At 43.2% G+C, this 25812-nt stretch overlaps 1 protein-coding gene across 6 annotated transcripts in view; it reads right to left on the bottom strand.

Annotated features, from left to right (window-relative positions):
• The window catches only part of ARFIP1 (ARF interacting protein 1), a 94885-nt gene that overhangs the window by 49052 nt on the left and 20021 nt on the right, over positions 1 to 25812 (bottom strand). For 5 of the 6 annotated variants that reach the window (XM_075066336.1, XM_032774635.2, XM_032774636.2 and 2 more), the window contains one exon: positions 20904 to 21005. In XM_075066336.1, coding sequence (XP_074922437.1) covers positions 20904 to 21005 — 102 coding nt within the window. Of the gene's footprint in view, positions 1 to 20903; positions 21006 to 25812 lie in introns of those variants that run through there. The other variant, XM_032774642.2, reaches the window with a different exon arrangement.

The raw sequence follows: 25812 nt of genomic DNA, 5'->3' as shown, positions 1-25812 counted from the left end.
CCTCTGGGAAGGGAAGTCTAGCCCAAGCAAGGCTGACTGGAAGGCTCAGAATGCTCAATAGCAGCATGAGGTCCCTCATGGCTAGAAGATCTCTCATGTCTCAGAGTGGCAGCTCTGTAACCAGGACCACTTGTTGAAACCTGCTTTGAAGCAGGAAGAGATTGCTCCCGAGAGGATACCTCTAAGTCACACATACTCCACGCAGACCATTCCACTGAAAATATTTTGTTAACAGGCATCATGAGTCCTCTGGGTGCACTTAGAAAAAGAGGTACAAGTGGCACACATGCTAGCAGTTAAATTCCCCTAAACAAACCCAACATTTTATAGGAACATCATTAGCAGGCACAGCATTCTCATAAGCAGGACAGATTTTAAAACCTGGAGATCTGTTCTCTGTCATTGGGCCTACTTCTCTGTACTAAGGTGAGAAATTGCTTCATTTTTATTTTTTAAACCAACAGACAAATAAAACTTATCAAACACTATAGTAACTATAATTCTGAACTCTAAAAACTATGAAGAAAGAAGAATGACACTGACAATGGGCAGTCAGAAGGAATGGAGTGGTGTTTGCAGCTGTTCTACTCTTTACCTTTGTTGTAGGTGGTGAGAGAGTACATGGGAAATGCACAGCCCCAATTGACATTGCTGTCTAAAAGATTCTGGGCTTGTGCCTGGGGAGCACAAACCTACAGTGGGATCTCTGTGGACAAATGCTTGAACAAAAACCAGAGTTCTTGGTATAAACCCAAAAAAGACGGTTACTCACCTTTGTAACTGTTGTTCTTCGAGATGATGTGTTGCTCATATCCATAAGCATCTTTTCTTCTTCGAGTGCTTGCTCATATTGATTTCAATTAGGTGATTCCCAAGCCTTACCTAGGCGGTGGGGTTGGAGTGAGATATTGCAGAATGCAAAACTGCTGAGCCAAAGGCTGCATCATCTCTGGACTGTTGAACCAGAGCATAATGTGAAGCAAAGGTGTGGACTGAAGACCAGGTAGCTGTGCGACATATCTCCTGGATAGATACACGAGCCAAGAAGCCGGCAGATGAAGCCTGAGCTCTGGTAGAATGCGCGGTGATGTGGCTTGGGGAAACATGAGCCAAATCATAACAAGTGCGGGTGCACGCCGTCACCCAAGATGAGATCCTCTGAGAGGAAACAGGTAGGCCTTTCATTCGGTCTGCTACCGCAACAAAGAGTTGGGGCATTTTACGAAACGGTTTTGTCCGCTCAATATAAAATGCGAGTGCTCTACAGACGTCCAGGGAGTGCAACTTGTTGCTCCCGTCGCGTTGAGTGTGGCTTCGGGAAGAAGACCGGGAGAAAGATGTCCTGGTTAACATGAAAGGCCGAAACCACCTTAGGGAGGAAAGCCGGGGTGGTCGCAACTGCACCTTGTCCTTGTGGAACACAGTGTACGGCGATCCACCGTAAGAGCCCTAAGCTCGGAGACTCGTCTGGCCGATGTAATGGCTACGAGGAAAGCTGTCTTCCAAGACAGGTATAGTAGCGAGCAGGTTGCTAACGGCTCGAATGGGGGAGACATAAGTCTGGTTAAAACCAGGTTGAGGTCCCAGGTCGGGGCTGGGCGGCGTACTTGGGGTATAAGCGCTCCAAGCCCTTGAGGAACCTCGAAACATAGGGTGTGAGAACACGGAACGGCCACCTTCGCCTGGGTGGAAGGTAGAGATGGCTGCCAAGTGTACCCTCAGTGATGATACTGCTAGGCCCTGCTGTTTGAGAGACCAGAGGTAGTCCAAAATAGAGGGGATCGAGACCTCAGTGGGAGTAAGATTAAGCGTTTCGCACCAGCAGGAGAAACGCTTCCACTTGGCCAGATACGTTGACCAGGTGGAAGGTTTCCTGCTACCCAGGAGAACTTGTGTCGTACTGATGCAGAGCAACGTAACTCTGACTGGTTTAGCCACGCAGCAGCCACGCCGTGAGGTGAAGGCCTGCAGGTCTGGGTGGCGAAGCCTGCCGTGGTCCTGAGTTATGAGGTCTGGGTGGAGTGGCAGGGTAATTGGGTTGGCTATCGACAGGTCGAGCAACGTGGTGTACCAGTGCTGCCTGGGCCACGCTGGAGCGATCATGATGATGCGCGCTCTGTCCCTGCGGAGTTTTAGCAGGACCTTGTGAACCAGCGGGAACGGTGGGAAGGCATAAAGGAGCTGGTCTTCCACGGCATCAGGAAAGCGTCCGAGATCAATCCCGGGGAGAGACCTTGGAAGGAGCAGAACATCTGGCATTTCCTGTTCGTGCGGGAAGCGAACAGGTCTGTGTGGGGCAATCTCCAGTTCTGGAAAACAAAATAAATAACATGCGGGCAGATCGACCACTCGTGAGACAGGAAGGACCTGCTGAGTCGATCTGCCAGAGTGTTCCGAACCCCTGGGAGAAAGGACGCTACCAGGTCTATCGAGTGGGCTATGCAAAAGTCAGACTTCGATGGCCTCCTGACAAATGGGGGAGGATCGTGTCCCTCCCTGCTTGTTTATGTAGTACATGGCCGTTGTGTTGTCTGTAAACACTGAGACACAACGGCCTTGTAAATGTTGCTGGAACGCCTGGCATGCCAGGCGGACTGCTCTCAGTTCTCGGACATTTATGTGTAATGCCAGCTCCTGAGATGACCAAAGGCCTTGAGTACGAAGGCATCCGAGGTGAGCACCCCAGCCAAGAGATGATGCGTCCGTCCTCAGGGACATTGAGGGCTGGGGCGGACGGAACGGCAGCCCTGTACACACCAGTGTAGAGAGCCTAGGGTGCTCGGGGGAATGGTGACTATTGTGTCTATTAGGTCCCTGCCCAGGCGGTATATCATGATGAGCCAAGCTTGGAGAGGACGGAGGCAGAGTCGGGCGTATTTGGTTATGAACGTGACCCAAGAGATCAAGACAAGCGCGAGCTGAGGTCGTCGGGAAATTCTGTAGACCTCGGAAGATTGTTGCCATCGCCTGAAACCGCGGCTGCAGTAAGCAGGCCCTGGCTAGATTGGAGTCCAGGATAGCTCCTATGAAGTCTAACCTCTGCGTGGGAACCAGAGTGGATTTTTCTATATTGGTCATCAGGCCTAGACATGTGAATAGGTCCTTGACGATGCCCACATGCTGGGTGACTTGTGTCTCGCAGGCCCCTCGGATGAGCCAATCGTCCAGATACGGAAAAACGTGCATACTACGTCGGCAGAGATAGGCGGCGACTATAGCCATACATTTCGTAAATACCCTTGGGGCTGTGGAAAGGCCAAACGGCAGGACTGTCAACTGGAAGTGCTGACGGTCAGCTACGAAGCGGAGGTTCCTCCTGTGTGGAGGAAAAATGGCAATGTGAAAGTACGCATCCTTCATATCGAGGGTAGCATACCAGTCTCCAGGATCCAAGGACGGGATAATGGTCCCCACGGATACCATGTGGAACTTCAACTTTGTCATAAACTGGTTGAGTCCTCGCAGGTCTAGGATAGGTCTGAGACCTCCCTTCGACTTGGGGATTAGGAAATAATGGGAGTAAAACCCCTTGCCCCTTTCGTCCTTTGGTACCTCCCCTATAGCTCCTACAGCGAGGAGCGTCTGCACCTCTTGCAAGAGGAATTGCTCATGAGAGGTGTCCCTGAAGAGGGACAGGGTTGGAGGGTGGGGTTGAAACAAATTGGAGGTGGTACCCATACTCCACAGTGCATAGGACACAGCGATCTGAAGTTAACTGGGACCACTCCAGGAGGAAGCAGGAGAGACGGATGGAGAAGGGAGGAGAAGGATCCTGGCCTGTAACTGGTATGCCACTCTCAGGCGCACCTTCAAAAGTTTGTCTTTGGTCTGGCTGATGGTTTTGAGGGACCTTGATTTTGGCCCCCTTGGGGTCCTGATTGTCGTCTACGACCACCTCGGCCGCGCCGCCTGCCAAAGTCCTGTCTTTGTCTAGGCACAGAGTATGGGCGGTGAGGCTGGGGACGGAAAGGCCTACACTGGGTCACCGGCGTATGCATACCGAGAGAGCGTATTATGACCCTGTTGTCCTTCAGGCTTTGCAGCCTGGGGTCAGTCTTTTCTGAGAAGAGACCTTTACCATCAATTGGCAAGTCCTGAATGGTATACTGCAGCTCCGGTGGGAGGCATGAAACCTGAAGCCATGAGATGTGCCTCATGGCAACACCCAAGGCCAGAGTCCTGTCTGCTGAGTCGGCTGCATCCAATGAGGCCTGGAGAGAAGTTCTCGTGACCTTTTTCCCCTTCCGCCAAGAGGGCAGCGAACTCTTGGCGGGAGTCTTGAGGGAGTAGCTCCGTAAACTTACCACCGCCGCCCAGGTGTTATAATTACAGCGGCTAAACAAGGCTTGTTGATTTGCCACCTGGAGCTGTAGGGCACCTGCTGAGTACACTTTGTAGCTAAGTAAGTCCATTCACCTAGCCTCCTTCGATTTTGGGGCTGGTGCCTGCTGGCCATGGCGTTCTCTCTCATTAACAGACTGGACAACTAGTGAGCAAGGAGGAGGATGGACATACAAGTACTCGTACCCTTCAGAGGGCACCATGTATTTACGCTCGACTCCCCTGGCCGCAGGAGGGATAGAGGCTGGAGACTGCCATATAGTATCGGCATTGGCCTGGATGGTCCGAATAAATGGTAGGGCCACTCTGGTGGGGGCATCCGCCGACAGAATGTCCGCTACTGGGTCCTCTACCTCCGGGACCTCCTCCACCTGGAGGTTCATATTGAGTTCTACTCTCCTGAGGAGGTCCTGATGGGCTCTCAGGTCGATTGGAGGAGGGCCCGAGGAGGATGTTCCTGCCACCGCCTCATCTGGAGAAGAGTAAGAGGAGATGCCGGGGACGAGCGGGTCCTGTGTGACCTCTTGCTCCTGGGTGACCTCCTGCTCCAGTGGAACCTGGGAGTCCAGTGGGTGAACTGAGGCTTCCTCCGTAGGAGTTGGAGGAGGACTGCTAACTGTCACCTCTGACACTCAGTGCTCTGATGGGACAGAGCCGGACGAAACTACTGGTACACGTTGGGCCTGGTGGTACGCACAAGGTGTCCAGAAAGGCCACTGATGGGAGCCTTGGTCCTGGCCCTGGGTCTCTTGGAAGACTCTGGTGGGCACATCGGAATCGCGGTCCTGTGCATAAGAGCTGTCCGCGTGGGACGACACTGATTCGTGTCTAGATGGCCATAGAGAGGCTGAAAAGCCCTGGGCAGAGTCTCTGTCTCTAGTGGACCTTGCTCTACTCGGCACCGGGGACTGGTACCGGGAGGCATACCGGTACCGGGAACGAGATCGGGACCTGCAACCGGAGCGGTGCCGGGAGGTCGACCGAGATCTCGAGGCTTGACGTCGGGAGCGGCTACGGGAGTCACAGTGCCTGGAACAGTGCTGGGACCTGGAGTGGTGCCAAGAGTAGCGGGCCAGTGAACGGGATACTGAACGGTGCCACGAGTGCAACTGGTACCGAGGAGGAGAATGGTGATGGGACTGCGAGCGGCGTCGGGAGCGGGAGCGCCAACGGGATCTAGAACGTCTGTGGGACAGTGATCGTGAACAGTGCCGCTCTGCTGTGCTGACAGAGGATGGTCTTATCAAGGCAGGCTTGCGGATAGACTGTATTACCCGCACCGGCGGTGCCGGGGGTTGAGGCAGCGTCAACTCTATCATGGCAATCAGATCCCTCGCCGTTGAGAATGTCTCCAGCATGAATGGAATAGTAAGCTCAACCACGGCCCGCACCGGGGAGCTGACAGGCACCGGACTCGACGGCCCTTGTGGGACCGGAATCGATGGTGCCGACGTTGTCGGTGCCGCGCGATCCGACTTAGACGAGCTCTCTGGCTGCGGTGCAGGTGGCACGGAAGCAGCAGGAGTCTTAGGCTCTCTCGACCTCAGGGAGAGGGAGCGGTGCCAAGTCGACTTCGGTGCCAGCAACAGCTGGTGCCGAGAGGCCTTGGCAGTACCGACGCGGTCTGGTGCTGAGGAGGCGCTTCTGCCTGCCGATTGACCAGTGCTCAGTGCCAAAGGCGAAGGGGTAAGAGCCGACTCCGTGAGGAGCTGTTTTAGCCGAAAGTCCCTCTCCTTTTTTGTTGTCGGCTTAAAAGTCTTGCAAATGCGACACTTATCTGCCAGGTTAGATTCCCCGAGGCACTTAAGACAGAAGTCGTGCGGATCTCCTGTCGGCATCGGCTTGTGACAGGCGGAGCACTGTTTGAGACCTGGTGAACCAGGAATGGGCCCCAGCACCGGGTGTGGGGAAGGCGCTAATCCCCGAACCCCTCTTAACTATAACACTAACTATGAATGATAAAAATTAACTATAACTATATACACAAAAATAACTAGAGAACTACGAGTAGCTAGGGAGGTGGAGGTCAGTAAAACCACACTCCACTGTTCCAACGACCGACACGGGCGGTAAGAAGGAACTGAGGGTGGTTGGGTTGGCAGGGCTATATCTCCGATGCCATAGCGGCGCCACTCCAGGGGGCGACCAGCCGACCCACCCAGTGTTGCTAGGGTAAAAGTCTTCCGGCGAACATGCACGCGGCACGCGCACACCTAATTGGAATCGATATGAGTAAGCACTCGAAGAACTGATGAATATAATATATTTGATACAACACTACATACGTTTGTAAGATGTTATAATCAAACATGACCGACAAAGATTTCGTAAAGTTGCAATACATATTTTATTCTCAGTAAAATTAATCATTTTACTTGAAAACTAAATACCAGCACTGAAAAAAATCAAGTTTGAATTTGAGACACTATCAAGCTATGGTTTGGGTTTTTTGTTTTTTGCTGATGGTTTAAGTAGCAAAGAGATTCCATAACCAGAACTTGACGACAATTTGTTGATTAGAAACTTCCATAACTTATTTTCAGTATGCACTGCTTTTAGTAGTGAAAACTTGTTTTTCTCATTAAGGTAAACAGATAATTAAGACACTTCCATATCTTTTCAGACTTCAGTCCCATGTTAGAGCCAAAAAAGATCAAGAATGCATTTGTATCATGTGATTGAATCAGCATACGATTACTACCTAACTCTACATTTTTCAGGCCCCAACATTTTACTCAAGTTTTTTTTTTCCAAGTTTATGAGATCTAGAGTTGAAGGCAATTAAAACAAAGCTTAAATTGCAGAAAGAAACTACTGTTTTAAAGTATGTTTAATTTAGTTCCTCACAAAGATTCCATTAACTGCTACCCTAGCTTATATTTCTATTAAAATATCTAAAAGAAGCTAGTTATGTATGCACTTGAAGTACGGATAAGTTATAAACAGAAATGAATCCGGAAATCTAGAAATTGAACCATATATGTGAATACATACTGTAAGTTATTAAAAATCCCTTGACATAGAAAAGGAGAGTATCAAGATTTATCTTTGAATTTCCTGGTTTATGTTATCCGATAAAGGGGAAAAAGCCTACCACATTGTCAAGTTTCCTAACAGTTGGACATAATATTATCTGAACATACTGGGGATTTTTTCATTTAATGTTTTAATAGAATGAGAAATAATTACAAACCATTAGTACACAGTTGCTGTAAGAAGGTATTTTACATGATGATCTGTAAAGCTTTTTTGTGTTTTTCCATCAATGCAAGAGACCAGTTTTTGGTCCAATAAATAATTCTGCTGCTGCTGCAAGTATACTGTCACATGCTTGACTGATAATTTACAGTTATTTTAATTATAAATCACAACATATAATATGATTAAATATTGTAATTAGCAGTGGGAGAGCTAGTGCATCATACTGGTGAAGTAACTCAGTACATTTAGTAATAGTTGGCCACACGCTAGGCTCAAACTATGGAGTTATAACTGAATGTCATCAGCAGGCTATTAAAAAAAAAAAAAAATCTATCCAAAGATTAGACAGCCTTCTTAAAATAACTGGTCTGGTCCATCAGTAAGTTATATAGAGGTCAGTGTATTCTGTGCAGAAGTCTGCATTTCTGGGAAATCTGCATACATTTTAAAATATTCTCTCAAACTAATTATTTCTCCTCTGAAAAGTTAGTTTACAATACCACTATGGTCTCAAAATTAAACATTTTCAATTAAACCTGTTTCAGTGAGGAGAGTATAAGACATCTAAAAGTAACATACACAACTTAAAAACCACTGCCTTAAAGGGGCTTTATCCTGGAGTGAAAAAATAAAACATTAAAAATGTTAAAAGTTAGTTCCTTGGAAACATAAGGTAGTATATAACATCATTCTGACTCCATTACAGAAAGCACTGGAAAACAAGTGTGCTGTCAAGAAATAAGCTCTCATTCGAGCAAAAAAACCAAAATCACTTTCTTGAACAGTGCTTTCTTTACAATCTTTTTTTTAAAGTGTGCTCCAGAGTGAAACAGTCAAAAAGAGGAAATAAACATTTGCCATAGGTGACCTATTTATGGGAAATTCATGATTACCCTACTCTGAAAAATAACTGCTCTATTAAGTGTGTGTCTGATACATAGTGACAACAGTGACATTGTGCTAGAAGCTTTTATTATGGGTAGTAGTTCCACTACTGATAGTAGTAGTATTGTCCCTTGGCCAAAGCCGTTAGCTAACCTGTTCTTTCCTTATTCAGGCTTGGGTTCTATTAAGTAGTTTCCAAGGGAGGTTGTGGAATCCCCATATTGAAATCTAGGTATACTTGGTTCTGCCTCTGCGCAAGGGGCTGGCCTATATGACCTGAGGGTTCCTTCCAGCTGTGCATTTCTATGATTATCCATGTGACCACTGCGGAGCATATCAAAACCTATAGAGCATATGGAGCTTATGGTAGTTTGTATAACATCAAACCTGCAAAACATTACTCTTCTGCCTGTCTAAACAGTAACTTTAAGGAAAAATAACTTTTACATCACCACGTTATGAGGGTGGGACAAGTAGATTTTATACTTAGATGATTTCACAAGATTGGAAAAATACGACTTAGTCCAATCATTTTTTGTTATGGATCTTCCTGTGCTGTTTCTTTTCCATTTAAAGTTTTATCCTCTCTTAGTCACAAAAGTTAGCGCTGGTAGGGACCTCAAGAAGTCATTAGTCCATTCTCCTGAGCTGAGGCAGGACCACCTAAACCTAGACCTTGCCTCTCAGGCATTTTTCTAACTAGTTCTTAACAGGACATTAACACCCAACTTGCTAATTTCCCTAATATTAGGCAGAGACCCCAACAGCATAGTGAGGCAGTGCGGCCTCCCTCTGAGCCAGAGGGGGAGGGACAACCACCACCCAACTACACACAGCTCATGAAATACCGCAGGACAGCCGCACTGTGTTCGTAACGCTCACCACCAGACTGGTCAACAGTTCAGGATCCATGCTGTCAGGCAAAGATGGTGAGCGCACAGTTTACAAGGACTGTTGAAAAACAGCATGAAATGAAGTTTGAAGCCCAGGAAATGATGGGATGGCAAGAGCCACACTACGGAACGGCAAGCATGCCCCCATAATGCACCATGATCCATTCCCAGAGGTCCTGGTAGCAGAGGGTGGTGTGTTGCACAGTGGGATAGCTACCCATAAAGCAACGCTCTCTGTCAGTGTAAGGGCAAGGACTGTGGACATGCTCTGCCATCACAAGGAGTACTGTGTGGACATACACAACTGATGTAATTAAAGCGGCTTATGATCATTGATATAACTTAAGTACTTCTTTGGGAGGAAAGTGGAATAAAAAAAACTAGTCCACTTAAGCAACCCATTAATAAGAATTTAGGGAATTCAGCTGGGAAAGACTATACATTGTTGTCTCCTTAAGGATGACGCCGTCCTAACGAATAAAGCAACAATTAACGCAGATTCATATTACCTTCTTTTACATTTTTTCAGAAGCACTGACGTGACTTAGGAGCCTAAATCAGATTGTCAAAAGTCATTTAGGAATTTAAGTTCCACTGACTTTCAATGAGACAAAACATTGGCTCTGTCTGTTCATCATGTCCCATCTATTCCACACTATTAAGATACTTGCCATGGTCACTTGTGCTTTGACTAACACGGCCTCCCAGTTCTCAATCTCCAGCCTCACCAAGTGTGTCCACTTTACAATACTCATTGTAAAGTCATCTTCCTCCCACTACAACCATATTACCCACACTTTGCTCTGAATCAATTCATTGTTTTCCTGCATTACTACCATTCTAAGCTCGCCTTTTAAGCTAAAATACCCCACTAACTTGCCCGCACCTATATTTGTGTTTTGGTTTCCCTCTACACCAGAGTGGCCAACCAGAGCCTGAGAAGGAGCCAGAATTTACCAATGTGCATTGCCAAAGAGCCACAGTAACACGCTGGCAGCCCCCCTGGTCAGCTCCCCTGCCTGCCCCCAGTATCTCCCACCCACCAGTAGCACTGCCGATCAGCACCTAACCCTCCATCTCTGCGTCTCCCGCCTGCTGTGATCAGCTGTTTTGTGGTGTGCAGGAGGAGCAGCAGCAGCAGTAAGGGCATGGTAGACTTGGGGAATGGGCAGAGGCCTTGGGGGAAAGAGCGGAGTGGGGCCGGGGCCTGGGGCAGAGCCAGGTGTTGAGCAGTGAGCACCTTGTGTACCACATTGGAAAGTTGGCACCTATAGCTCCAGCCCCGGAGTTGGCACCTAGGCCAGAAGCCACAGGTTGGCCACCCCTGCTCTACATTAAATTTAATTCACTTTGCTTACTACTTACTCTTTGTATCTCCTTTTCTGTCTCCTGGCCTCATGCCTTAAATTATGTTACTCTTCACCTGAAAGAAGTCTTTTCCTCCTCCACTAAGCAGTTTGTCTTCTCCAATCTCACCGCACAATCCACCTTTCTGAACAATTTCTCCTCCAGTCTTATCAATGAAGTCCAGACCCTTCCTCGTTTAAACTGCATGAAATAAGCCACTTGGCAGCAGAAAATAAAAACCCACAAGTTTCTAAAGGTTTGTTTTTATGATAAGAAGCAAAAAATGGCTTCTCCAATTGAGACATTTTAGTAAAATTGAATATAATTGCCCAAACTGAAATTTGGCCAGGCCAGAGATAACATACCTAAACTTAATAGAGGAGAATTGGGATCTTACATGACTACAGGTGATCACGGGTTTGATTTCCAATTCATCTAAAATAGAGCACCACAAGAAGCACACCACAGTATTCTCTACCTCCAGGCTGGAACACTAGCTCAGTATTGACTCAGAAGGCATAAGCACTTCCTAAAGCACCTGAGTTTCCTTTTGTTAGTCTCCCATATAAGTGCTCTGACTTTACATGGTTTATGTGATCTGACGAGATTACAGCCCAAGGTGTTATGAGTGCAGGTGCAGTGAGTAACAGATCTTAAAGACACTCTTTATTATAATAGCACATACTGAAGATTCACAGTGAAGCTCAAGTTTCCCACACTGCCAGATATCCTTTGCTATTGGCAGCATATAAAGATGCTTAGAAGAATGCTTTTGCTCTGGAAGAGGGCAAAAAAGGGACAGGAGGAAAGAGTCTGTCCTGGGAAACAAACAACAAACAACAACAAAAAGATATACAAAGGAATTTCAGAATGCAATGCACACATCAGGTTTCATATTTTCATAAAGCATTTCAAACATATGATGATGATGCATCTGAAGAACTGGGTTTTGACTCACGAAAGCTTATGCCCATTACAAATCTGTTAGTCTTTAAGGTGCCACCTGACTCCTTGTTGTTTTTGTGGATACAGACTAACACGGCTACCCCCTGATACTTGACAAATACATAAGTAAGTTTGTAAGATAACAGTATTTGGGCTCTTGGGTAGCCTAACCACAACAATTTTAATTCATTCTTTAGAAACTCTTTCGGACAAACACATTGTTATGTTTTCAGATTACGAAGAATAATGCACTTTTCCCCATCTCAGGGTCCGGTTTGTTAAACAACGTTAAGTATTCTCACCTACATTAAAAAAAACTGAAAGCAAGCATTGAAATGACAAAATGTAATTTCCCACACTATTCATGTTGTAAAGAGTGTTAATTACAGGACCAACAAGTTAAAAAATTGCAATCGGCTGCGTTTCCTCCAGCAAACAATAATAAAGGGCTATGTCAATCAGTCATCCCATTAACACTACCATTACTAATGGACTTTAAAGGTGCATAGACACTAACAAAACCAGTATGCTTAAGCATGCTTTAAACTCAGATCGTGTGGTTGAGACAAAACTATGTCATAACATAAAAACAAACTTTTGGCCCAATACAGCTCAAGGCTACAGCCCAGTTCAGTCACTTTAAAGTTTACATCTATCACAGTGGCTGGACAAACCAAGTTAGAATTTCAGTCATAACTGTATTTAGGTAGTTCTTGATAGCGCACGTGAGGACAAGTGAGAATACAGCAGCTCTTTTATGAACGATTTTAATTAAGCGAGCAGTGATTTCATCTATGGTGAGGGTGCAGATGCAAGTAATTCCTGAGCAACAGTGCAACTATTTACCTACCAGAACAGCCATACAAGAAGTATATGTGGAAGCAGAAACTGAATAGGACACACATTTTACCGGACACTTCTGAAGCAAAGGAGGTAGTAACTGAGTAGCAGTTTCTTCAGCTCCCTCTTCTTCCCCAACAACAGGAGGCTCTCACTACACTACGGGATTATTCCGATTTTACATAAAGGGGTTTTGTAAAACAGATTGTATAAAGTCAAATGCATGCGGCCACACTAAGTACATTAATTTGGTGGTGTGCGTCCATGTACCAAGGCTAGCATTGATTTCCGGAGCGTTGTACTGTGGGTAGCTATCCCGTAGCTATCTCATAGTTCCCGCAGTCTCCCCCACCCACTGGAATTCTGGGTTGAGATTCCAATGCATGATGGTGCAAAAACAGTGTCGCGGGTGACTCTGGGTAAATGTCATCACTCATTCCTTCCTCCGTGAAAGCACCAGCAGACAATCATTTCATGCCCTTTTTCCATGGATTGCCCTGGCAGACGCCATAGCATGGCAACCATGGAGCCTGTTTTGCCTTTTGTCACTGTCACCGTATGTGTACTGGATGCCGCTGACCGAGGCGGTACTGCAGTGCTACACAGCAGCATTCATTTGCCATTGCAAGGTAGCAGAGATGGTTACCAGTTGTTCTGTACCGTCTGCTGTGCCATTGTAACTGCGGGGGACTGTGGGATAGATGAAGTCTTCAGTACCCCTCCTTCACTCCATACACGCATTTGATTCTTTTGGCTTTCTGTTTACGGTTGTCACACAGCAACTTGCTGTGGCTTCTATCCATAGCCTGGAGATTTTTAAAATGCTTTTCTCATTTCGTTTTCCGTAATGGAGCTTGAAGACAGATTTATCTCCACATACAGCAATTAATATCAGTTATCTCCTGTATGCCTAGTTGCTGGGGCTCTTTTGGATTGGGACTGCATCGCCCCAGTGCTGATTCAGAGCTCACGCTGGGCAAACAAAATTGAAATTCAAGTTTGCAAGGGCTTTCCCTGTATTACCTGGCCATTGCATCTGAGTTCAGATGCTGTCCAGAGCGGTCAGAATGTGCACTGTGGGGATACCACTCCGGAGGCCAATACGTCGATTTGTGGCCAACACTAAAGCCGCTGGCTGTCGTAATCCGATATGGTAATACCGATTTCAGCGCTGCTCCTCTCGTCAGGGAGGAGTACAAAAACCGGTTTAAAGAGCCCTTTATATCGATATAAAGGGCCTCGTTGTGTGGACGAGTGCAGCGTTAAATCGGTTTAACGCTGCTAAAATCAGTTTAAACGCGTAGTGTAGACCAGGCCACAGTCATGAGGGATCTGCTGTCCACCTCCTCTTCCTGTGTGAGGTTCCACTGTCTCTTCCCTATTCCCCAAGCAAATGTAACTTTGGATGCTAGAGCTCACACCATCTGCCCCTTTAGAATGATGCGTGCACCACATCATTTCTGCTAGTTACAGTTCCTTTGTGTTTTTTTTTTCCCACTTGCCTCAATATAGACAATACACAAAGGGTAACAACACTATAACCAGTTTTAGAGACATGCAATACGTGAAATAATGGGTGGAGGGATATGTTTATTTGCGAAAAAGATATATCTTCTCTTTTATAATTCCAGTGATGGGCCTAATCTAGGCTCAAACCACAAAATTTGTATTTTGATCACAAATCTCCCCAGATTAGATAGTGTCTGGATCCACAATTTTGTTTTTCCTTATTGTAGGGATAAGAGATAGTCCCAGATTTAAAAACCATCCTTCCCTGAGTCTAGGAGGGTCTGGATCCAGGATTTGTATTCTGGACCATCCTGAATGTAAATCATATTAAAATTACTCGCATAGCATTCTTCTGCAGTAAACTAGGTGAGCGGGAGGTGGATGGGGAGAGAGGTGCGCACACACCCATCAGCGTAACAGCTTCACTATACTGCAGAGTTAATCTGAGTCAAAGTTTGGTGGCTGACAAATAATTAGTAAGCACCTAACGGTGAGCCATACGTTCTGATTGGGGGAAGCCTGGAAGGAGACTAATCTCTTGCTCTGCTGTTGCAGCTATTAAATTTTCATAACACATTCCCGCTTTTACAAACCATAACTAGTGATCTATCAGCGATTATGTCTGAGAAATAGGTCAGTGCTTCATTTAGTGACCAGATTGTTAATGGATTTACAATGCTTATATGAATCTGTTAACTAACAATTGAGCCCGTTGTTTATTATTGGTTATGTAGATTTGTGCACTTCACTCAACAATGAAAAATGAAAAGCAAAATTAAAAGGAAACCGTGTAATGTGAGGAATGAAAGAGGGGCTTTCAGTTACAAAAGTAATTTAAAATTAATTAAAATATTTTGAGGATCCTGTTTAAGCCTCTAACCTGTCTTTGTAATTATTAAATTGGATTTTGTTAGAGAACCAATTGTTTACTGGAGGTGATGCAAAAAGTAAATATTGCTGTATTAACGTTACCAATTTTTTTAAAAAAAAATCAAGTACATTTGGTAACTTGTTTTATTTAACAGTATACACTTGCATACGGCATCATGCAGAAACTATAAGTGCACTTTAGTGCAAAAATTAAACAACAATACCACCATTTTACAAGAACTCAGAAACAAAGAGAGAGAGAGAGATGTTTATTGCAAAATCAGATATTGCATTTGCTTGTGCATGCACAGAAATGGATTTATGCAGAACAGAACCTCAAATTGGTCTCTACTGTTATTTTGTTGCTAAAGGGTATATTCCCAGAGCAAGAGTTTGTGTAAATCACATTAGCGTTGAACAAGACTTGCACAGCTAGATCTCTGTGCATACAGATGAGAACAAATACGCCTAAAGCTGCTGAAATATCTGCAAAGTTATTACATTCGCAAAATGTAAATGAAAATATGGGTCAAGTCAAGCGTGAGAGTAGGGTTGCCAACTTTCTAATCACAGAAAACCGAACACTCACCCTTGCCCTACCCCCCTCCCTCCATCACTCACTCACTCATTTTCACTGGGGTGTGAGGGCTCCAGCTGGGGGTGCGGGTTCTGGGGTGGGACCAGAGATGAGGGGCTCTGGTCTGAGGCAAGGGGTTGGGGTTTGGAACGGAGTATGGGCTCTGGGCTAGGAGTGTGGGCCCCAGGGTAGGGCCAGAAATGAGAGGCTCAGTGTCGGAAGGGCTCCAGGCTGGGGGTTGGGGTGCGGGAGAGGATGAGGGGTGCGGGAGGGGGTGCAGGCTCTGGGGTGGGGCCAGGGATGAGGAGTTGGGGGGTCCAGGAAGGGGTTTAGGGCTGAGGTAGAGGCTTGAGGCATGGGAGGGGGTTGGGCCACAGGCTCCAGACAGCTTTTACCTCAGGTGGCTCCCAGAAGTGGCTGGTGTATCTCACCGGCTCCTAGGCGAAGGGGCAGCCATAGGGCTCTGCGTGCTGCCTCAGAGCCAGAGGGACATGCCGGCTGCTTCCAGGAGCTGCACGGCACCTGGCAGTCCCGCTGTGCCAGCAGTACCACCAATCAGACTTCTAACAGCCTGGTCAATGGTGCTGACTGGAGCCACCAGGGTCCCTTTTCAACTGGGTGTTCCAGTCAAAAACTGGACATCTGGCAACCCTACATGGGGCCCTAGATCCCTGACTGGCACACTACCACATGTTTAAAAAAGCAAAAAAATATACTAAAATGTTTCTCAACTGAATCCAACGTATTTAAAACAAAAAAGACTTCCTTGAAATTTAGTCCATTTACTCATTGTAATCACCTCCACCACCCTCTTTTATTTATGAAGTACTACTATAATTGTACAACTGAAGTATATTCCTTCCCCCAATCTTAGGTGAACTCTTTTAACCATTGCTGTGCTGGCTCTGCCTACAAACTAATAAATTAAGACTCGCAGCAAAGCTGAAGAAATTTCAGAGCAGTAACTAACACGTTATATATAGTTTTACATTAAACTCAGAAATAATGACCAAAATTACAGGAGAAAAGGAAAAAGCAAAAGAGAGGCATTAAAAGTAACGAAGATGAAGCAAGACGAACAACACTTTTTTTTTAAAAAAAGGCATAATAGTTCTGATTTTGGAGACTGGCAATAATAAACAGATCCAGAAAGCTATCTCAAAGGAAACAACTTATGAGCCTTTAATCTTTTTGTGATAATTCTGATTATCACACATTCTAAGTTAAGAGGGCGTCTCAGATGTGAGTGTAAAATTGTGCTACACAGAGTTTCTAGATCACCATTTTCTTAAACCAACTGGTTTACGGTAAGTATTTAAGAACATTTCCTTACTGCAGATGGAAGACATTCAGATCTCGTCTTCAGGCTGCAGAAAACCGGTGATACATGCACACTGAGGATTGCTTATATTTTCTACTTTCTGGGTTACTAAGAAAGTAAGTAACTTCAGAAAAAGTCAGTGAACAAAAAAAACTAGCTGCTGCAACTTTTCATATGTAATCATGAACTAAAGCTACTATACAGTTATACACAATTCCAATTTTCTATAGTTAGAATTCTATTATTTAGCCCTGTAACACAAAAAATCCACTTATTTTGCCTGCACAGTGAATTTAGAAGAAACACACAGATTCTCTGAACACAGTACATTAGCATGTATTAAATTTTAAATATTTTAAAATGTTTAATAAAACTTCCTTGAAGGTTCTCAAATACCATTCTTACTCTAAATCTGATTTTAAGATAAAAAACAAATTTCCTCTTAATCTTTGCAGTCATGCATAAGTTACAAGAACTGGAACAGTTGCACAGGTTTAAAACATGACAAGTTTTCAGACTACCATTTTTAGCTTGCACACATTAAATTCAACAATTTTGGTTAAAAAAATAAAAAAACTTTTTGTGTGTGTATCTGCCTGTATTATATTTTAGTCAGCACCCAGACTACTACTGATATTTACTTTGGGCAATGGTGGAGATATACCCTTTGAATGTAGGTGTAAAATATCATGCTTAGAAAGTAGGTAGCTCCATTTGGCACCTGGATAGCTAAAACCCACAGAGTTTTGTATTTTTAAAGACAAGCATAAGTCATTTGCTAAATGCACCACATAGCAAAATAAAAATCAGAATTCTTACTCAGCAGGCTTTAACCTGAAAAGCAACTATATAAAAATGGCACCATGTTACTATGCTCTCTGTGAGCATTCAAACCCACATCTGCTTAAGTACTTGCTTTACTAACTAAAGCAAGTTTCTGCTACTTTCCAACTATTACCCCTGCAGAGTCAAAGATACAGCAGAGTAAGTTAGAATTCTATTCAAGCTTGGGCATCAAAAGAATTGTTAGCCTTGCTCCAGCTGGGATCTTTAGCATAAATAAATAGTCTATGACCATACAAGGACAGAAGTTGACTTCGCAGATCTGGCAGTTAGTGATTTTCAGATATTTACTCTCTAAGTTAAAAACAACCACCCCAACCCTCACCCCCCGAAACATCACTTTCTAGTCTAACTTTTATTTGGTCTATTTTAACATTGCTTATCATACAGTGTAGGTTTGCTGTCACAATACTAACCAACCAAGGACTGAGGAAACTCCTTATAAAAACAATTAAATTAATTCCTTAACAGACTACAAGCCCAACACTTCTCCCTATTGCACAAGGCCCAAGTTCACTGCCACAGCAGAACTCTAAGTTCTGTTTAATTGCCCTAATCATTCACAATTACCTTTAAGATACCTTCATTTGTAATTTTTCTTTTTATGTATTACACATATCCTGACTCTGGGGGCCCTCTTGAAGTTCTCATTTGACAGCACAGATTTAAAGTCACTGAAGTATCTTTTCTCCCATAACGTGTATTAACAGCATAGTCATGGAAACGCAAAGGGACACACATCCAGTGTGACTAAAAAATATACTTATGACCAGAGATAAGAGCAGCAGTAACTTTACATCTTTATTATTGGACACCATATTGTGTTCCATCCCCATGAAGTTCCATTCTTCTTGTCAGCCAGTCACTACACCTACCTGATGACCACAAATGCAGATTGTGTTAACCCTGAAAACAATTCTTCCAGTCAACAAAAAAAAAAAAAAATAGTTTCTTCCTCACTCAAGGATCCAGTAAGGATCTGCTAATTTTTAGGTCTTGCCAGTAATTTTCTTTTTTTTTTTTTTAAACACACACACATTTTTTCCCAGTTCAGTGTTGTATGGGTCTAACTGTAATTCATGTTCTACTAGAAGATCTCACTTAATTCTAGGCTACGAGGGTAAACAAAAATTTAGAGCAGGAACCAGCCTTTGTTTTTACAGTCTGAAATTGAAAATGCCCAAATCTCTATGGCTTATACCACAGCAGCCCCTGCTGGTCAGTCAAGGAACAAATTATTAGCTATCAAATGTCGGGGAAAAAAATTCTTTACCATGTAATATAAATGTTCCATTTTTGTATTCCATCTTAAAGAATGGAAACTATTGATACCATATAGTAGGGGTAGGCAACCTATGGCACGCGTGCCAAAGGCAGCACGCAAGCTGATTTCAGTGGCACTCACACTGCCTGGGTTCTGGCCACCAGTCTGGGAGGCTCTGCATTTTAAATTTAATTTTAAATGAAGCTTTTTAAACATTTTAGAAACCTTATTTACTTTACATACAACAATAGTTTAGTTATATATGCTAGACTTATAGAAAGAGACCTTCTAAAAACGTTCAAATGTATTACTGGCATGCAAAAACTTAGAGTGAATAAATGATGACTCGGCACACCACTTCTGAAAGGTTGCCGACCCCTGCCATATAGCAATAGGTATATTTCAGATAGATATGCGGCATGAAAACTTCAGTTACCCAAATGAACAAAACTATTTCACTCCTCTGCCTTCTGCAACACTACTTGGTGCAGTTGCATACAGAAGCCCAGTGCAGTTACATGTAATTTTAAATGTGCCACCTCTTATTTTAAAGCCTTTTGAAGTGGCCTGCTTTGCAGCAAGTAAAACTTAAGAACCAGCTAATTGTGTAAACTATCTGTCTGTACAGTATTTCCATAGCCCCTCAAGTACCCATTTTAAAAATACATGTTTTTGAAATTTTAATGAATAAAAACTTGGGGGCAAAAACCTAATGTAGGCTCTTTTTTTTTTTTGGTAAGAGAAATTTTATTATGAATGTAAGATTTACATGCTGGACTATGAGCTATATGGTACATTACTAGTGACAGAGTTTTGTAAATGTACAATAGTGAAAGCATAAAGTTATTTCAGTACAAACTTACTCCAGTTTGCGATGCCTGCTTGATTTTATCTACTTTAAACTTTAATTTTTAGATAGAACTTTTTAACAAGCTTTTCCATTAGTGCTGTCAGAAGACTGCCAAGAACACTGACATCACCTTACCTCCTCCAATAAACATTTCATCCACAGAGAAATAAAATTCAAGGTACTGCTTGTTGTAAACTTAATTTTATATGGAAAAAAATAAGTTTGCAACTAGGATAGAAGTGTACCAAAAAAACCCCCAAATATAGAAGGCAACCTGAGGCACCAGAAAACATCTGTGTAATGGGAGACATTCTACTTTCAACTCATAACCCCAGTAGTATCAGTAGTTGGAATTAGGGTGAATTTACACACAGAAATAATACAAATCTGTAAGTACTTACATTTTCTTAAGTCTCTACTAGAAACACTTAAAAGTACTAAACCTATTTACAGATGTATCTTAACGAAATGCTTAAGGGTGAACAAGACAACCTAGTAGTCCAGAAGGCTATCCAAACTAACTTTAGTAAGCTCAAATTTTTATCACATTTCTGTCAGTTTATTAAACTACTAGAATGATTTTCCATTTAATTTCTTTGAACAAATGCAAGCCTGCAGGCATCTTTATGTAATACAGTGATACTCAGACTGAGGCCTGCAAGCTGTAAGTGGCTCTTTAATGTGTCTCCTGCAGCTCTTTGTAGCACGATATTAAAACACTGTGTGATTTAAATTATTCACCAGTCTAAATTATAAACCTATCAGGATGCTTTTACTATGTTATTAACCCATTGTAGTTGATAAAATAATACTTGGCCAGTCATTTTGCTGAGAGAATAAGGATATATAAAAACTAAGAATTTCCCATCATATTGTTTAAATATGACTACATATTACTATAGTAAATGAAAATGAATTCACATTATTGTGGCATTTTGGGAAATGCTGATCGCTAATTTGGCTCCTGAACAACTGAGGACTGAGTAGCACTGAGGTAGCGGTTTGTAGTCTAACCTTCTCCTCAACTACAAGAATAGGCATATGTTCATCTCTGACATGATAAAATATTAACCAAACTAGCCTTCTGTGAGCCCTAGGGAATCAATCCAGGTCAGATGCTGTTTATTACATATTAGCTTGTAATCTCAGCATTTCATTAATTGGATTTCTGATAGTGATTTAGTAGTAATTAACAATACTGAGGAAATTCTTTTTACCCTGTTAAAACTGCGTTCACGTGAATCTTCAAGCTCTCCATTACTGGTCACAGGAATTTCTGCTGCTGAATTTTTGGGAGACTCTTGAGCCATTGCAAACTCCTAGAGTGTAAAAAGAAACAGGTTAATATTTGCCAATACACCAGAGTGTCTAGCATATTATAAAAGTGCACAATAGAATATTTAACAATTAATTTTACATACCAGCTGCTGTTACAAAATGGAAATCTAATTCTAACATTTCAGAAATACAAAAACTGAATTCAGTATTTTAAATCACACAAAAACAAAGTCACTGTGTGTTAGATACTTTTTTGCAAGTTGTGTACCACAATTCCATAGTTAGGACCTGACCCACATCACAGTGTTGGGTAATTAAATAATGTCATTCAGTTTACAGAATCATAGAATATCAGGGTTGGAAGTGATCTCAGGAGGTCATCTAGTCCAATCCCCTGCTCAAAGCAGGGCCAATCCCCAGACAGATTTTTGCCCAAGATCCCTATATAGCCATCTCAAGGACTGAACTCACAACCCTGGGTTTAGCAGGCCAATGCTCAAACCACTGAGCTATCCCTCCCCACATCTATATGTCTAGATAGAATCTGAAAGGTAGAATTAAATTCAGAAGGCCCTAAAGAAATAATTTTTTTGTACTTGTATATGTGTGCACCCAGAGACAGATGGTACATCCAGCATCCGTCATATCTCACATATTCCAGAGTACTGAACAATGAAATGAGCCAAGCTTGAAAAACCCCACTCATCATGGCAAGTAGCATGGAAGAAGGAAGTGGCTTTAATCATCTATTGCTGCAGAATTTAAGCTTGTGTTTTTTAAAAAAAGTTATGATTCTAGCCCTTCTGTCGCAATGTGGAACATATGTTACCAATGCAGCGCTGTCTTCTGGACCAAACAACTACAGTGTTTCTGTTGCTGTTCATGGCTCTGCCAGAAGCAGCAGAGCCAAACCAACAATCAATACTTCTGCTACTCAGAAAGAATCATTGCAGCTTCACACTGCTGCTGCTTGGTAAAGCAGGAAGCCAGGGTTTCTCAAACTGGGGTTGCCATTTGTGTAGGGAAAGCCCCTGGCAGGCCGGGCCAGTTTGTTTACCTGCCCCATCCGCAGGTCCGGCCAATCGCGGCTCCAACTGGCCACGGATCGCTGCTCCAGGCCAATGAGAGCTGCTGGAAGCAGCACGGGCCACTCCGTGCCAATGGGAGCTGCTGGAAGCAGCGCAGGCCGAGGGACATACTGGCTGCTGTTTGTAGCAGCTCCCATTGGCCCAGAGCAGCAATCCACAGCCAGTGGGAGCTGCGATCGGCCAGACCTGAGGACGGGGCAGGTAAACAAACTGGCCCAGCCTGCCAGGGGCTTTCCCTACACAAGCGGAGACCCCAGTTTGAGAAACCCTGCAGTAAGCAATAGCAGACAGTTACATGAAAGTTATGTGAAAGACAGACCCAAAGGAAAGGGGCTGAGGAAAGATCAGATTATTGAGTTCATCTTTTCCCACTCCAGCATAGCAGTTAGTTAAACAGTCCTGAAGAGACTAGACAAAAAGCATCTTATCTGTTCCATTAGCTAGGGGAAGGAAGACTACAATTTTACACAACAAATTAAGCCTTCAAAAGGGTTAAAGGCCAGCATCTCTCCTGCCCCTCACGCAGAAAACTTAGTGTAGGACAAAGATTTATTGAGGCTTGCGTGAGATGGCCTGCATAACCATACTGATAAAGCTTGTTGTTACACATATTTTCTCCTCTTCCATCGATGTCTCAATTGTGTGGCTGACAGAATAAGTCTGGTTCAACATGGAATACTTCATTTACAACTTGAAACTCTCCCTAGACTCTGATAACCATTGATCCATTTTTCAACCAAGCTCTGAATGAGCATGTGTCTGAAGCATGGACTTTAATCCACGTGTTTCTCCATCAGTGGATGATTTTCAAAAGCAAATTAAACGTTATGAGTTACACTTGCATGCTTAAAAAAAAAGAAAATCACTGACTACAGTAATGATTTTTCACTCCACTCAGTCTTTTGAAGAAGAAATCATAATTTCATCCAACTGCAAAATAACACAGTGTAAAGTGAAAGAGCAAAACAAGGGACCTGGGAATAAATATTTAGCTTCCCATGTGGATCAGGGAGTCCGTTGCATGAGCCACAAAGCAAGAACGTTAGTCATTAAGGATAGAAACATTAATTGTCCTTAAATTGGGTTAAAAATGTGCAAAAGCTTGCAAAGTGCTATGCTCTTGCAGTACAATATACAAGATTTTGTGCAATATCTATAACATTTGGTCTAGCAGCACCAACTTGCTTTAATAACCGTATACTTTTGAAAGACTTTTCATAGCTTACATTACTATCAATCTGTAACTGTAAGAACAGGGAAAGAGTGTGAAGACAAATGAAAAAGTCCCTTAAACCCTAAGGACGGGGCAGGTAAACAAACCAGCCCAGCCTGCCAGGGGCTTTCCCTACACAAGCAGTGACCCCAGTTTGAGAAACCCTGCAGTAAGCAATAGCAGACAGTTACATGAAAGTTATGTGAAAGACAGACCCAAAGGAAAGGGGCTGAGGAAAGATCAGATTATTGAGTTCATCTTTTCCCTGATGAAGTGTTGCTTTCGGGTGCATATATGGAGGTGGTGGTGAGGGAGAAAAAAAAAAAAGTGTATTTCTGATTCTTAGCACTCTTGCTTACAAACTACAATCTTCTTTTCTTTTAGGAAAGTTATACAACACACTGCAAGCAGGTGTACAGAGTCCAAGAACATTTGAAGTTGTATACTTACAGTTTTATTCTCCACTTAAGCCACAAAGAATCAACTAATTTCCATATTTAACTAATCCTATGCTTTTGAAAGACTTTTCAGAACTTAACATTGCTATCAAGCTCTAAGTGTCAAACAAAAAGGATGGTGATACCAGGCTTTTGAAAGAACTCTTATAAGCATTTAAAAATCAATCAGGAAGAGTAGATTACAGATATAGTAACTCCTCACTTAACATTGTAGTTATGTTCCTGAAAAATGTGACTTTAAGCGAAATGTTAAGCAAATCCAATTTCCCCACAAGAATAGATGTAAATAAGGGGGTTAGGTTCCAGGGAAATTTTTTTAACCAGACCAAAAAAAAAGATATATATATCCACACACACACAAAAATAAGTTTTAAACAAACAATTTAATATTGGTACACAGTGATGATGATTGTGAAGCTTGGTTGAGGTGGAGGAGTCAGAGGGTGGGATATTTCCCTTACTGCTAAATGATGAACTAGCAATTGGCTGAGCCCTCAAGGGTTAACTCTCTCACTCTGCAAGGCAGCAGGAATGGAGGGAGATATGCGCATTTCCCTTAAGTACACTGCCTTGTTAATTAGGTCAGCTTGCTGAGACCAGCCCTGATGTGTCTCCCCTGCTCTATGGAAGATGGGATAAGTGGGGTGCAGGAGCAGTGGGACACTCTGACATTAGCCCCCCTCTTCCTTCCCTCCCCCATCTGGCACAGCAAGCAGGAGTCTTGGGGAGCAGCTCCAAGGCAGAGGGCGGGAGCAGCACGTGGCAGTGGGGAAGAAGGACACAGCTGAACTGCAGGCAGCTGCTGCACAGGGAACTTAGGGGAGCGGGGAGCAGATAGGGGGCTGCTGGTCCACCCTGGTTCAAAGCCCCCACCAACTAGCTGCAACGGGCTGCTCTCCCTGCAAGCAGTAGATGAAGCAGGCAGCTGCCAAACGACATTAGAAGGGAGCATTACACAACTCTGAAAGAGCATGTTCAGCAATATAACAAAACACCATTAACCAGGATGACTAAGTGAGGAGTTACTATAATTTAAATCAACTATACATTCAGAAACACCTATTAAAAGCAGTATGCTACTGTCCAAAGAAAATTAGTGATTTTTGTGTTTGTTAAAGAAGTGTTGTCTTAAAGAAAAAGAAAAATAGTTAGAAACTCATCTATTGAGACAGGAAATAGTTTCTGTTTTTGAATATGTCAGACTTTTGTTTATTTCAGGAGAACTCTTTGGGCTGGGGGAAGGAAGAAGACAATTTCCATCATCACTGCAAAAAATTAGTTAAGGTATTTGGATTTTTCCTCCAAATTAGTTAGAAGAAATCAGTTTCAAAACCCTTGAGATCCAGAATATTTACAAATCCTTGAGTTGGGACAATCTAAGGCCAACATGAGAAATATATGGGTACTGAACAGCAGCTGATCTATTTATCTGAGCACTGGAACTGGCTGTGTTCACAAAATAAAGGTTTAAGCAAAAGAAAAAAAATTAAGTGAATATATCTTTCAGAAATCTATTAACATGATTGTGATCATCAAATTTACAATCAGGAAAATAAAACTTTCTGTCAAGATTATCAAACAGACTCAGCTGATTAAATGACATAGCTCTTTCAGGAAAGGGGCTGCCTTTATTTTGGGCCTTGCGGTATTTAGCACATTGACAGTGAATAATAAGCAGCCTCAAAAATACAACATAACAGGTTATTTTTAATTGATCCTTTAAAGGTTCTATACAGTAAACTGTGAAATTATACGTCTTTAACCAAGTGAATTATGAAGTATAACAAAAAAAATTCACTAGACTTAAATATATTTGGATTTTAGGTTCAGACAACCAACTAGGTAAAACAGTCCAACACCAAAGCAAAAACAAAAACAAAACAAAAAAAACACACCATCCTCCTCTACTTCAACTGTCCATGTCCATAAAGCGTCACATGGTGCTTTTTTCTATCATAAGCATCTTTCCCAAATCTGGACCTCAGCGTCCAAAATCTGGGTGCTTGTATGAAACTCCCCCAAGCTTATTACCAGCTTGGATCTGATCTCGCTGCCACCATCCAAAATTTCCAGGGTTTTGGCCCCCTCT

Source organism: Chelonoidis abingdonii, chromosome 5 (genome assembly GCF_003597395.2).
Source record: "Chelonoidis abingdonii isolate Lonesome George chromosome 5, CheloAbing_2.0, whole genome shotgun sequence".
NCBI lineage: Eukaryota > Metazoa > Chordata > Testudines > Testudinidae > Chelonoidis > Chelonoidis abingdonii.
The sequence above is the reverse complement of the archived record's forward strand: the minus strand, read 5'-3'. Positions and strand labels throughout refer to the sequence as shown.